The following is a 13,835-nucleotide window of genomic DNA, read 5'->3' as shown; positions in this document are numbered from 1 at the left end:
TAGGGAAAGAAGGTAGGGGTATGAACAAAATAAGACCGGCCATGTGTTAGTAATAGCTGTTGAAGTGAGCTAGTGGGTAAATGAGAGTTTATTATACAGTTTGGTCTACTTTTGTATGTTTGAGAATCTCCTCAAAAAGTTTTTTTTAAAAAATATTGGCTTTCTTGAAAGTTTCATTACAGTTTACTTACAGTTTCAATTGCCATTTCTATTGCTGCATTATCTTCTGAGCTTGGACATTTTAGGAAGTGTTTAAGTGCCTGAAATGAGAATTGTATAGCAATTAAAAATCTTTGGACTGCTTCACATTGAGAAAAACAAAGCCTGCACACACACAAAGTAATCCTAGTTTGTGCAAGTATCTTCATCTCAATTAGGGGTGTGCACCGTGCTGGATCTTAAAATATACAAAGGGCTCAATACAGTTTAAAATAGAAGGACCCAATTAACACTCTGAAGAATCTAGTTCTTATTTCTGATGAAATCAAAATAAAAACGTACCCTCTTTCAGTAGGAAGATCTGTTTTCATTCATACACTCATTCCACAAATATTTACGGACAAGCTGCTACTATGTATGTGAGACCGGGCCAGAGGCTGTCCGGACGACCGGGAAGGACGTGACGTGGTGCCTTTCTGTACTACGTGCAATCTAATCGGGGTGATGTGATGTGATAACATAAAGGACCACTTATTTTAAGTTATAACCGTCTAATTCCTGAACATCATACCACCACACCTACAAAGAAATTTAAGGTTATAACAGCTCAAAAGACTGTGGTAAGTGGGGAGGAGGGCACTGGGGACCCGAGTAGGGAGGCAAAGATGGGAAGAGGTGAGTGCGAGTGAGGATTCTTCCACAGAAAAGCTGGATGGCAGACTGGGAAGCTCGGGCTGGCTGGTCCAACTGTGCAAGGCGTCTGAATTAGTACTGGAGAGGCCGAAACAGCAAATCGATGGCCTGACGGCAAATTCACACACACACACACACACACACACACACACACACACACACACACTGACTGCTGTTCTGAAAACATCTGTGCCATACTTTAAAACTGGGAGACTCAGACTTCTGTTTCTTGTTAAAAGTCAGATGACCTGGCCGACTGGGCCCGGACTCCCGAGTTGCGGCAATGGTCTTGGGAGGTGAGCAGCAGCCACTCCCTTCGGACAAAGCAGGTGCCACCCCGCAGTTCCAGTCCGGCCACACATGGACACGCAGCGTTACCCCCAGCGCCCCTTGTTTACACTCTCGCGTGAGCACGGTGACCTCTGCCTGAGGGGCCCTAAGCACGGAAAGCACCATTTCCAGAACAAAGTATCACTCCTTCAAGAAGTGATACAGAGAGAAAAGAAAAACAGGCAACTGTTGCAATAATTTAAAGTGAGGTGACCTGGGTTTGGGTTAGGTTGACGGCAGGCAGAATGAAGACGGGCAGGTGGGAGAGGCACCATGAAGAGGAGTGGGACTGGCTGTGGGGGAGAGATGCTCAAGTTGAATTTGAGATGTCAAATCTGGTTGTCTGGGACCATAATATGTTTTTCATTATTTCCTATAATCGTTCCTGTGGAGCCCAGTATGTTTTCTTGGCAAATACTAACTCGTGAATATTGACTGCACAGCAAGAAGAATTTTCCAGCCTGAAAATGCCTTTTTTCTCCTTCAAAATACAAGGCAATGCTTTGATAGTCTTCATTAGAGGTGTTTTCAGAACCTGCAACAGAAGTTCATGGAGTAAAATATCGGAGCAAAACTTGTTTACTTTTTATTGTTAACCTAAAAAAAAAGATCTAAACACAGGTGATTAAAAATTTTAACAGCAAATAATGTTATCAGTATCTGTTTTCATGAGAAAACACATTCACCACAACTATTCCATGTATCAGCTGTGATCCATCGGGGGGCGAAGTGACGAGAATTTGCTCTGAGAATCTAGGCTCTGGTTCAACATCCCTCCCAGCAACTCCACCATCTTTCACAGGAGTCTCACTATCATTTCCTAAAACAGAACCAACCAGGACTGTAATCTCAACCATGATTTGCCTAGAGTTCCAGAACATTCCGAAGCAAAGTTAAGTGCAATGCTAATGTCATCCATCTCCCTTTGTGAGCAGAGCCTGGTTTAAACAATGGTCTGTATGCATTTGTCAGGTAAGTAAAAAAGATGATGTTCAAGTGGCCAGTAGGTGCTATTTAAAGAAAATTATTGGTTTTCTTTTTGGTCTGAGGTTTAAATATATTAGACACAGTGGAAGAAAGCTGCTGGAGTTCTAATTCATTGTTTACATTTACCCACCAGGGTTGGAGGCCCAGCAGGATACCTGTGCCTCCAGCCAAAGGCAGATACGGAGTTGACGAGGGCAGGGGTAAAGTGGAGAAAAGGGTGTGTGTTGATTTGGGGGGTGAGAGTGTGTGTGTGTGTGTGTGTGTGTGTGTGTGTGTGTGATATACACCATCAGGCACATCCTTATGAAATTAGAAAAACAAATAATTTAGTGCAATGGTGCTGATTAATGTTAGAATAGAAATGACATCTGTCAAGTTAAACATTCTAACGTTGCTTTTATCTATACTTCTTTTTTAAATAGTTCTTTATTTTCTCCAATTATCTGAATGACTTTCTAAGATATCAGAAGATGCTTTTACGTATTTCTTCCCTTAAGACTGAAATAAAAATTTTCTCATGAATCCTATCACCAGTTCTTACGGTCAGTTTGTAAATTTTAAAAAACAAAGTAACACAAAATGACAACTATTTTATGACTCCACTTATACGAGGTGCCAAGAACAGGCGAATTTAGAGACCGAAAGTAGAACTCTGGTTCCGAGGGGCTGGGGGGAGGGGGGAGCGGGGAGTAGCTGTGTCAGGGCACGGAGCTCCAGTTCAGGGGGATGGGCGAGCTCTGGAGACGGGCGGCGGTGACGGCCGCACAACAACGGGAATGTACTGGGTGGGCCAAAGAGTCCGTTCAGTTTTTCCATAAAATAAAAGACACATTTTTCATTTTCACCAATAACTTTATCGATTTGGATATTTTGAGGATGTCGGCTATCTCCCACTATTGGCTTCTAGTGGGTAGACGCCAGGTGCTGCTAACATCTTCCAGTGCATAAGACAGCCCCAGAGCAAAGAATTGGCCAAAATGTCAATAATACCAGGAAACTTTGCAAACCACCTCTGACATGTCTGATCCATCACAGCACCTTCTCCATACACAATGCAAATCTTTTGTTTTGCATTTAAGTTGTGTTTTTTTAAGAGAAATTTTTAAAAAGATTTTATTTATTTATTTTTAGAGAGGGAAGGGAGGGAGAGAGAGAGAGAGAAACATCAATGTGCGGTTGCTGGGGGCCATGGCCTGCAACCCAGGCATGTGCCCTGACTGGGAATCGAACCTGCGATGCTTTGGTCTGTAGCCCGTGCTTAATCCAACGAGCTATGCCAGCCAGGTTTAAGCTGTGTTTTTACCTTTCTTCAAATAATAACGCATAATATGCCAAAAATGTTGTGTATGTTCTTCCATCTTCAATATTAAAATGGCCACACAGAAATTCACCAATTTGGTAAGTTTTTTTGAAATGCACACTGATATGACAGCTGTCACAATACAATCAAACAAAATTGTCTTGAATGAAGTTAAAGACAACTAAGTAATACTGGAGCCACAGTGTGGAAAAAACTAAATGAACTTTTTGGCCAACCCAATACTTCATGCCATACTTAAAAATGGTTAAAATGGTAAATTTATGTTATGTATATTTTACTACAAAATAAAGCCAAAGCAAAACAACATGACATGATGTCATGTATGGTCCATGAAATGAAAATCTGAAAATTATTTAAATAATAGAGTAACTGCAAACATGGGAAGAAAAACCTATAAGCAGATGTTCTCTTTTGGACTTTCAAAATCTTTAAAACCCACATCTTTTGTATATTGCTCTTCATCCAAATAGGCACATATCCACTTGTAACTCAATTTTATAAATTTATAAAAACATTTACTTTTTCAAAACTCATTCTGCATTTACGTCACTTTAACTTTGGAAACTTGTTCTATTTACCACTGGTTGATCAATGGCAGGATTTGGGAAATCTGGCCTTTCTTCTCTCAGAAGTTACCCCCAAATCCCTAAGTTCTGCAAACTGTCTTCTAGTTCCACAGCAGCTTTACCGTGAGAGTAGGAAGCCCGAACTGCAATGAGCAATGTACACATATGTGTGTCTCTACGTAAAAACGGCGGGTGTGCATGTGCTTGCAGGTACACCTATCTGGTCACTAGATTACAGGAGTCAAAGTGCTTCTACGACAAAAATCTTTGAGAGGAATTAGGGAAAACAATGATATTTACCAATAATGTCTGCATAGATCTCCATTTTGTTGTGCTGCTGAGCCAGCGTGAAAGCCTCATTGTTGCACTTGGACATGACGAGAAACTGGATGGCAGACCCGTAGTCTCCCAACTGCAGGAAAAACCTGAAACACAGCGCTTACTCAATTAGCCCGCCTCACTTGAAATAAGCTCATTGTTCAAAAAATAAAATATTTCAGCCCTGAGAAACCATTTAACAACTAAAATGCACTAGGTGCACTGTAGTTCTACACTCTATGTTTGTATTTGAAAAACACACTCTCAAACACTGACCATGCAAACAGCCTTTGCATTTACACACTTAGACCTAAACAAATAGAAAAGAATGAATATTCCACTTCAATTTATCTGTCAAAGGGAAGCAGGGGCTTTCTTGTTAGGCTAGTCCTTGGAAGTCGAAACGTAAGAATGCCGACGTCACCTGGCCACCATCTTGGCCCCATCCAGAGACTGGGTCTCCCTGACGATGCTCACGGCCTTCTCCGGGTTGTTCAGGTGGTCCAGGTAGATTCGGATGGCGCTGTTCCACTGCTTCGCGTGCTCATAGGCCACCGCGGCCTCTTTGTATCTGCAGGAATACTTATGTTCAGACAAACTTTGGGGGGAAAATGTCAATAAACATGTGGAACACTTTTGTATTGGTGGTAACTGCTCGTTTTTCTTAAACTTCTTTTTCTTTCATTGGAAAGAACACCAGGGGCAATCTCACTGATGGATGTCCTCTCTGGTGGTTCGATAAACTAACAGTAAAATACCAACGGTGAACTGTGATTTCTATTTTGAACCATATCTCTATAATTTTTTATATTTTAGTGGTCTTTTAAGTTGGATATAATGTCCATATAGGCTTATTTTAGAAAACATGGCAAATACAGAATTTTTCACAATTACAGATAGAGCGTAACAGCGATACAGAAAATCTTCGTGTTGACCTCTAGGTGGTGCTCACGTTCTCTTCAGTACCCTAGTTCTTGAGCTCTTTCTACTTTTTAACAAGACATTTGGTGTATATCAGTATTTCCTAAGGTTTCTTTTCTAAAAGGAACCTTATAATATCTTAATAAGTATTAAAATATCCTAATATGTAGTGCCAAAGAACTTTCTAAAGGCATTAGAAAATCACACTCTGTCACTTAGGTGTAAAAAGTGCAATTGGACACTATGGTTATTAATTTAATATAATCTTTCCTAATGTGATAGGTTAAAATGAAACACTTTACTTCAGTTTAATTACTATTAGTAAAGTAGGGCTCTTTCATATTTGCATGAAATACAATTTCATAATTGTATTTCCTTGTCTGAGTCTCCTCCTTGTTTTGTTTTAATATTGTTTTGAAGTTTAAAAGGTGTAGCCACAGGTGTGGAATTCACGTTTCTTTTTTCCCTCTGCATAAGTAAGTTATCCTTAAGAAAAATGACTATTATTTAACTTCATTTTCATACCATATTATATCAAAATTTCAACTCCTAGTACTTAACCGTCAAGTAAAAAGGGACCGACCATGCTCTGTATTGGGACACAGGGAGAATCAGTTAAGGCATCTCAAGGGTGAGGAAAATGTAGCAGTCCGGCCCTTTGGGCCAGGTGAGAGGCAGAGAAGTTTTCTGTGTCTCCGCTCTGCCCTTTGTGGAGGGCTGCCGATATCAATGGTTAATTTGTAGAACGTTACTTTAAATCTGTGTTAATTTGAGAAATGGTACAAACCTTCCATCTGCTTCTTTAGCTTTGGCATACTGCGAGTGAATCTTTGGGGAAGAAACATGAGGCAGAAGCTCACCAACTTTTGCCCTAGAAAGGTAGGTTTAGGAGAAAAATATCACCACTATGTTCATTCTGAAAGTAGCTTCTTACAACCAATTGTTAGTTTTCCGGACTCAAAAAACACAGTTATCATGATCTTTTAAAGATCTTGGCTCTTCTAGGTAAAAGTTTAATTGCTTTTTCTCTTGACGCTCCCCTCCCCCTTCCACCAGACCACTCTCACGGAAAATGAAGCTTTGTTCATTGGTTCTTTGGGGCAAGAGGGCTTTTCTTTTCCCTAGTGACTTATCTGATCAGTAATTTCTCTGTACCAACTCAATAGAATGTGCTGTTCTTTGAAAAAAAAAATTATTAATATGAACTCATATGAAAAGAAAAGAAAAAAAGGATGGAGGGAAGGCCCAGATAAGGGGAACAGGATGTACAGGTGGGAGGAGCCACAAAGAAACAGGTGGGGAGAGCACCAGGACCCACTTCCATACCTGCCCAGAACAAACTTCAGCACATTCTTACCAGTTCTTACAGCGTATGTAAACAGACGCTGCTTTGTCATAGTAGAGGCCTTTTTCATACAGTTGGGCTGCTTCTGAAAATTGCTAAAAGGAAACAAGATCATGAAAATACCAAATCTGTTATGTACAAGGCCACATGGATATTTAAGCAGAGACAAGCGTACCTTCATATTCTCCAGGATGGCGCCACAGTCTCTCTTAAGGACCCTGCTGGGATGCTTGAGGGCCTGGTTCGCCCCTCGGCGTATGTCTCCCATGCGGATGGACATCTGGGCGACCCCGGCCAGGCACACTTCATCGTGCTCCTGCGGTGGCAGGGCAAAGAGCACACGAGTCAGACCCTAACTTAAAACGCTGTGTTTTAGTCAAACGACTAATTTAAGTCTAAAATGAACCCAAAAGTTATGGTTAACTTGCATTAATCCTTTCAGGCAAATGTCAAGAATTTGAAAAATCATTTTTTTTAAATCACCTGTTGCAGTTAATACGCTGTTCTTCAGAAGTCTAGATCTTTCGTGTTTTAGACCAATTTTTTACTACCTTTTGTCCTAATACCCTTGCATATCTTTGCCTGTCTTCTTGCTATAAAATTTTATGTGAGAAGAAATATACTAGATATGTAGCATAAATGCTATGCATAAAATTAAGAGAAAAAACATTTATCAAATTGAAGATTACCAGGCATGATTAAACATCAAAGCTTTATTTAAAATTGTTTAATTCATTAAGTATAACTAAAGGACTTCCCAAATAACTAATCTAAAGTAGGAAAATGTCAGGTCATATTCCATTTTATGTAAAGCAGTACGTCTGGTAGAATGTTCTATCATGATGAAATGTTCTATTTCTGCCCTGTGAACAGCCACTGGTGGCTACTGAGCATTTAAAATATGGCTAGTATGACAAAGAAATGGAGTTGAGAATTTTATTTAAATAAAAATAACAAATAGCCACCAGTGGCTAGTAGTGACTGTATCTGATAACACAAATAAAGAATGAACTGAAATAGGTGTAGCCAAACAAAGAAAATGCCAAAAAGCCAAGAGATGAATGAGCAAAAGATATGATCAAACAATTCATAAAAAAATACAACTGGCCAATAAAAAACATGCTCAGCTTCACTAATAATCAAATATGTAAAGTAAGACAAAACACCATTTTTTGCTGATTAAATTGGTACGGATAAAATGACTGACAACATCGAGTGCTGTTGAGAATGGGGGAAAATGGACATGTACATACCCTAGCAGCTGTACGAATTATTACCATTTCTTCTGGAGATCAATTTAGTAGTATAAAAAATTAAAAACACATACGGTATGACCTAGAAGTCTTACCTGTAAGAGTATATCCTTCAGAAATACTATCTTAGGTAGCTAAAGACACATGCACTAGGAAGAATATTATTGCAGTGTTCTATATAGAAATAGAAACAATTATAATTCAACAAGGACACAGATGAAAACATTATGGTACAGTAGTCCCCTCTTATCCATGGTTTTACTTTTTTGTTGTCAACCGTGGTCTGAAAGTATGAAATGGAAAATTCTAGAAATGAACGTAAGTTTTCAATGGGGCCCCTCTGAGTAGCATGAGGAAATCTCATGCCACCTACCCAGACGTGAGTCATCCAGTCATCCAGCACATCCACATTACGTCCCCAGCCCGTCAGTCACTCAGTCGCTGCCTGGGTTATCAGATCCATTGTCACGGTATCGGAATGCTCGTATTCAAGGAGCCCTTGTGTTATTTAAAATGGCCCCAAAGTGCAAGAACACTGTTGGTGCGTGTTTGGAAGTGCCGAAGAGGGGCTGTAGACACTTCCTTTAAGTGAAAAGGTGAGTGCAGTAAAATGAGCTACTTAGAGAAAGCAAGAGACATAACTTTTATTACAGTATATGGTTATGATTGTTCTATTTTATTATTAGTTATTATTGTCAATCTCTTACTATGCCTAATTTATAAATTGGACTTTATCATAGGTATGTATGTATAGAAAGAAACAGTATATACAGGGTTTGGTACTGTCCATGGCTTCAGGCTTCCATTGGGGGTCTTGGAGCATATCCTCCCCAGGTCGGGGGACAACTGTACCTCCACACAGTGGAATGACAGCTCTAAAATCAGCACACGTCATCTGTATTGACTTGAAAAGACCATTAAGAAAGCAAAGTGCTGCTTTTCACAGGATAAAGTCACAATTGATCTTTGTTTAATAAATGGATATGATTTCATGTTTAGTAAAAATCTATACTATATACATATGGAGAGAGTCTAGCTGGAAACATAAAATTGTTAACAGTGGTTACCATTAAAGGGTGTGAATGGAAGGGAATGTTGGACTCTCACTTTTTAAAAAATAATTATATTTTGTTGTTGATGCTATTACAGTTGTCCCAAATTTTTTCCTTTGTCCTCCTCCACCCAGCCCCCTGCTCCTGCAGGCACTCCCCACCTGTTGTCCATGTGTCATGCATATGTTCTTCGGCCACTCTATTCCCTATGCTTTACATTCCCATGACTATTCTGTAACTACCAACTTGTACTTTTCAATCCCTTTTCATCTATCCCCTTGACTGCTTCCCTTTAAAACATTCTCTGTATCTATGATGGTTTCTGTTCTGCTTATTTTGTTTTTTAGATTCAATTATTGATATATATATATATATTTATTGCTTTTATTCATATTTTTGATGTTCTTAAAGAAGAACATTAACGTTTCATATAATAATGGTATGGTGATGAAGTCCTTTAGCTTTTTCTTGTCTGGGAAGCTCTTTATCCTTTGAAATCTAAATGATAGCTTTGCTGGGTAGAGTAATCTTGATTGTAGGTGCTTGCTTTTTATCACAGTGAGTAGTTCTTGCCAGTCTCTTCTAGCCTGTAAAGTTTCTTTTAAGAAATCAGCTAACCATCTTATGGGAGCTCCCATGTAGGTAACTAACTTCTCTTCTCTTGCTGCTTTAAAGAATCTGTCTTTAACCTTTGGTACTCTCTGTGCTTCCTGGACTTAAATGTCTATTTCCTTCACCAAATTAGGGAAGTTTGCTTTCATTATTTTTTCAAATAGGTTTCCAATTTCTTGCTTTCTCGCTTCCTTCCAGCACCCCTAGGATGTGAATGTTGGTATTCTTGAAGTTGTCCCAGAGGTTCCTTACACTATCCTCAGTTTTTTGGCTTCATTTTTTTTCTTGCTGTGCTGATTGGTTGTTTTTTGCTTCCTTATGTTCCAAACCATTGATTTGATTCTTGGTTTCACCACTGTGCTATTGATTTCCTGTAAATTGTTCTTTATTTCAGTTAGTATATCTTTTGTTTCTGACTGGGTCTTTTTTATGCTGTTGAGGTCCTAAGTTCCTTGAACATCCATCCTTATAACCCGTGTTTTGAACTCTGTATCTGATAGATTGCTCTTCTCCATTTGGTTTAGTTCTTTTTCTAGAGTTTTGTTCTGCTCTTTCATTTGGGCCATGTTTCTGTCTCCTCGTTTTGGCAGCCTCCCTGTTTGTTTTTATGTATGAGGTAGAGCTACTAAGCCTCCCAGGCTTGATAGAGTGGCTTGATGTAGTAGGTGTCCTGTAGGATCCAGTGGCACAGCCTCCCCTATAACCCATACTGGGTACTCAAGGTGCACCCACTTTGTGGGCTGAGTACACCCTCCTCTTGTAGTTGAACTTTGATTGTTGATGGCACATCCAAGGTCAGCCATCACCTGTGTTCGGTTGGGTTCACACAGCATTAGCTACAAAGAGATCTGCCCATGGCTGCTATTTGTGCTGGGCTTGGAGGTGCCCAGGACAGGCCAAGCTGTGAACCAAGGCCAGCTGCTGCTAGTGCAGGGCCTGGGGCCTTAGTGAGAGGTAAGGGGCTTGCTGAATCCAGATGCTGCTTATTTGAGAGAATTTAGGAAAATCCGATGCTAGGGCAAAGACAAGCCATTCACATGGAAAAGCCACTAGAAACAGCTTGGGTGGGCCTGAAATTTGGTTGGGGCAGGCCTCAGGGATCACCAGGGTGGGGCAAACAGTGTGAGAACCAGGTTGATGGAGTCTCAGATATGGTACCCACATGCTGGCTCTGTTGGGGAAGGGCTCAGAGAAGCAACAATGGTCTCTGCCAACACTTTTGCCTGGGAGAAAGCTGTCCCCCCAGCTTTTGCCCTGATGCTGGACAATTCAATCCCTCCCTGTATATAATGATGTCTTTCAATCTGCTGTCCCAGCACTGGAGCTCAGAGGGAGTTAGTTTAAGTGAGTTTGAGCGCAGACCCTTTAAGAGGAACTGACTGGGATTCCGAAGTTTCTGTTTCCACACCTCAATCCCTGCTGGTTTTTAGAGCCAGAAGTTATGGACACTTATCTTCCTGGCCCTGGAGCCTGGGACAGGGGCTCTGGTGTGGGGCTGGGACTCCCTCACTTCCGAGATCCTCAGGTGTGGGATCAGCCCATTCCATGTCTCTGCCCCTCTTATGAGTCTCAATGTGTGGTTTCTTCTTTAATTCTGTAGTTGTAGGACTTCTATGCAGCTCAATTTCTGACAGTCCTGAATGATGGCTGTTTTATAGTTTAGTTTTAATTTTGATGCGGCTGTGCGAAGAGGTGAGCGACACTGCCATCTTGACCAGAAGTACCCTCGCTTTTCATGTTAACATACTTTGGTGCTTTTTTAAATTGACTATAATAAAATTGTATTACTTTTGTAATAAAAATACCAGATATAAAACAGAAAGTAAAAAATACTTTCAATCTTTATAAGATATTACCTAACATAAAAACATCAATTTTTATTACAAAATCTAGCTTTTTAAGCTAAAACCCTGGGATGGTGGAATGGGTTGGAGCAGTGGGTAAGGTCGTGTTTACCAGGTTCATCATAAAAGAGACAGCATGAAAGATGGGACAGCAGAACTTTTATGGTTTGAGAATTCACTTTCAAAGTTGTTACTGAAACTTTTTAAGACTGAAAGGAAAAACCTTATGAAAATCATAGCCTATAAGTGGAAAGGGATACAAATCTTACTTCCAAACTTAATAAGCAGCTCATATTTAGGATGCAACTGAAAACAGTTTTTTTCCAAACTGATAAAAATATTGTTATCTTCAGTTTTTAATAATTTAAAATGATTTAACTATATACTGGCAAAGCTGTTAATAAACTGAAAAAACACTTACCTGCTAAATATAAATAAATACAATGCAAATAAGACAATATTTTAAATGAAATTAGTAACAAGCCAAAGATAATTATGCATATCTTATCTTTATTCAAGGTTACCTTATTATCACCTGTTATTCCTTTCTCATAATGAGCCAAAGCATTTGCATAATCACCCCTGAAAGAAAAATTAGAGTGAATTTTAATACATATCTATGTTACTTATATATATAAGATTTAGAAGATAATCTTTGTCATTTCTACAACTATAATCTGTGTCAATATTCTCAATGAACCTAAAGTTTATTAAAAAAGTGGAATTATATAAAAATGTTTTTTAAAAATCAAATGTTAGAACCATATTTTCTTTGTTTATAAAACAATATTTTCCCAGACTTAGAATTATTGAAATTGAAATGTATCTTATAATAAATGCCAAAAGAAATTGTCCAGTTGTGATATAGTTATCTCACATACATGTGAGAACTTATATTTGCAAATATTGGACTGGCCAAAAAGTCCATTTAGTTTTTTCCATAAAATAAGACACTTCTTTTTATTTTCACCAATAATTTTATTGATTTGGATATTTTGAGTATGTTGACTATCTCCCACATGGTATAACACCAATTGTTCTCAAATCTCAATTTGATTGTTACCAACTTCAACTGATCCACCCGACTGTGGAGCATCGTCCAGTGAGAAATCTCCAGCACAAAACTGTGCAAACCACTTTTGACTTGTTCGAGCAGTCACAGCATCTTCTTCAGATACTGCACAAATCTTTTTTTGCATTTCAGTTGCATTTTTACCTTTCTTGAAATAATAAACCAGAATAAATGTTGCGTATTTTCTTCCATCTTTAATATTAAAATGGCTACACAAAAATTCACCAATTTTGATAAGTTTTTTTTAAATGCACACTGATATGACATCTGTCATACAATACAGTCGAACAAAATTGTTTCAAATGAAGCTAAAGACAACTAAGAGCTACTAGAGCCATTTTATGGAAAAAACCAGATGAATTTTGGCCAACCCGACAAATGATTCATTTATTGTCTCTGCAGGTATTTGTATTGGTAGCATTAACTAGGGCTGAATGTGAATTAGAAGTGGATCTAGCATGCTTCTAAAATTACATGTTTATGCAGCATTAAAATAAAAATGTATATATTCTGTCAACTAAGACTATTGGTAATTAAGACTGTGTAGCAATTAAGTGCACTAGAAAATTCTAAATCTCTCAGAACAGATTATGTCCTTCTCAAAGGAAGAAAGGATTTGGGAAGACTATTCATGCATCATGAACGATCATTACTCAGGCAGGGAAATCAGCCTGTGAAAAGCTTCTGGCTTCATTTTCAACATTAACTGTTGAATTTTATCCATATGCAATTCAATTAAAAAATACAAATTTAAGCAAATAGAAGTTGTAGACCCAAACCTAGTATTTTTCACTATGCCTTGAAATTACACTATAAATCCTCAAATTATTCAAAGAGGTCAAGACCATGAGCATAGGTTATGAAAAGCAGTATGTCACCTTGATATGTGTAACTCTTATTGGCCGAATGTGATTCAAAACAATATTTAGACTGTAAATGTAGAAAAGGCTTAGACCCAAACTTAGAATTTGACACTAGAAATTAAAATGGATAAAAGCATGGATAAGACATCATTAGTTAGAAAAAACATTTTTGTTTGCATAATGAATCTCTTTTCCACTTAAAAAGAATTATTAAATCAATAGAGGGCCTTATAACAAATGGAGGTTTAGAACTAAAGATATTCACTAATTATTTTAGTAATCAGTAATTCAGCAATTAGATAGCAACTGAAACACACAAAGACAAGTACTTACGTGAATTCAAGCTGAATAGCATATTCTTTTGATATAAACGGTATTTGGTCCGGGGCCAATCGCTTCGCCAGTTGCAGGGCACTGTCCCAGTGCTGTAAATCCCTTCTCATCTGTCAGGAAGAGAAAGAAACCAGCAAATTATTTTGCACAGTCCCCACACAGTAAC

At 38.6% G+C, this 13,835-nt stretch overlaps 1 protein-coding gene across 3 annotated transcripts in view; it reads right to left on the bottom strand.

Annotated features, from left to right (window-relative positions):
* The window catches only part of WDR19 (WD repeat domain 19), a 72,804-nt gene that overhangs the window by 19,182 nt on the left and 39,787 nt on the right, over window positions 1–13,835 (bottom strand). For all 3 annotated transcript variants that reach the window (XM_045834474.1, XM_045834475.1, XM_045834476.1), the window contains 9 exons: window positions 13,670–13,779; window positions 11,926–11,983; window positions 6,816–6,956; window positions 6,653–6,735; window positions 6,083–6,166; window positions 4,799–4,945; window positions 4,357–4,481; window positions 1,605–1,717; window positions 192–260 (listed from right to left, as the gene is read on the bottom strand). In XM_045834474.1, the coding sequence (XP_045690430.1) occupies window positions 192–260; window positions 1,605–1,717; window positions 4,357–4,481; window positions 4,799–4,945; window positions 6,083–6,166; window positions 6,653–6,735; window positions 6,816–6,956; window positions 11,926–11,983; window positions 13,670–13,779 (930 nt within the window). The remainder of the gene's footprint in view (window positions 1–191; window positions 261–1,604; window positions 1,718–4,356; window positions 4,482–4,798; window positions 4,946–6,082; window positions 6,167–6,652; window positions 6,736–6,815; window positions 6,957–11,925; window positions 11,984–13,669; window positions 13,780–13,835) is intronic.

The sequence above is a fragment of the Phyllostomus hastatus genome, unplaced genomic scaffold, assembly GCF_019186645.2.
Source record: "Phyllostomus hastatus isolate PE091 unplaced genomic scaffold, TTU_PhHast_1.1 phas_contig_196, whole genome shotgun sequence".
In the NCBI taxonomy this organism is placed as follows: domain Eukaryota; kingdom Metazoa; phylum Chordata; class Mammalia; order Chiroptera; family Phyllostomidae; genus Phyllostomus; species Phyllostomus hastatus.
Note: the sequence above shows the minus strand (reverse complement) of the source record. Positions and strands in the feature narration are given on the sequence as shown.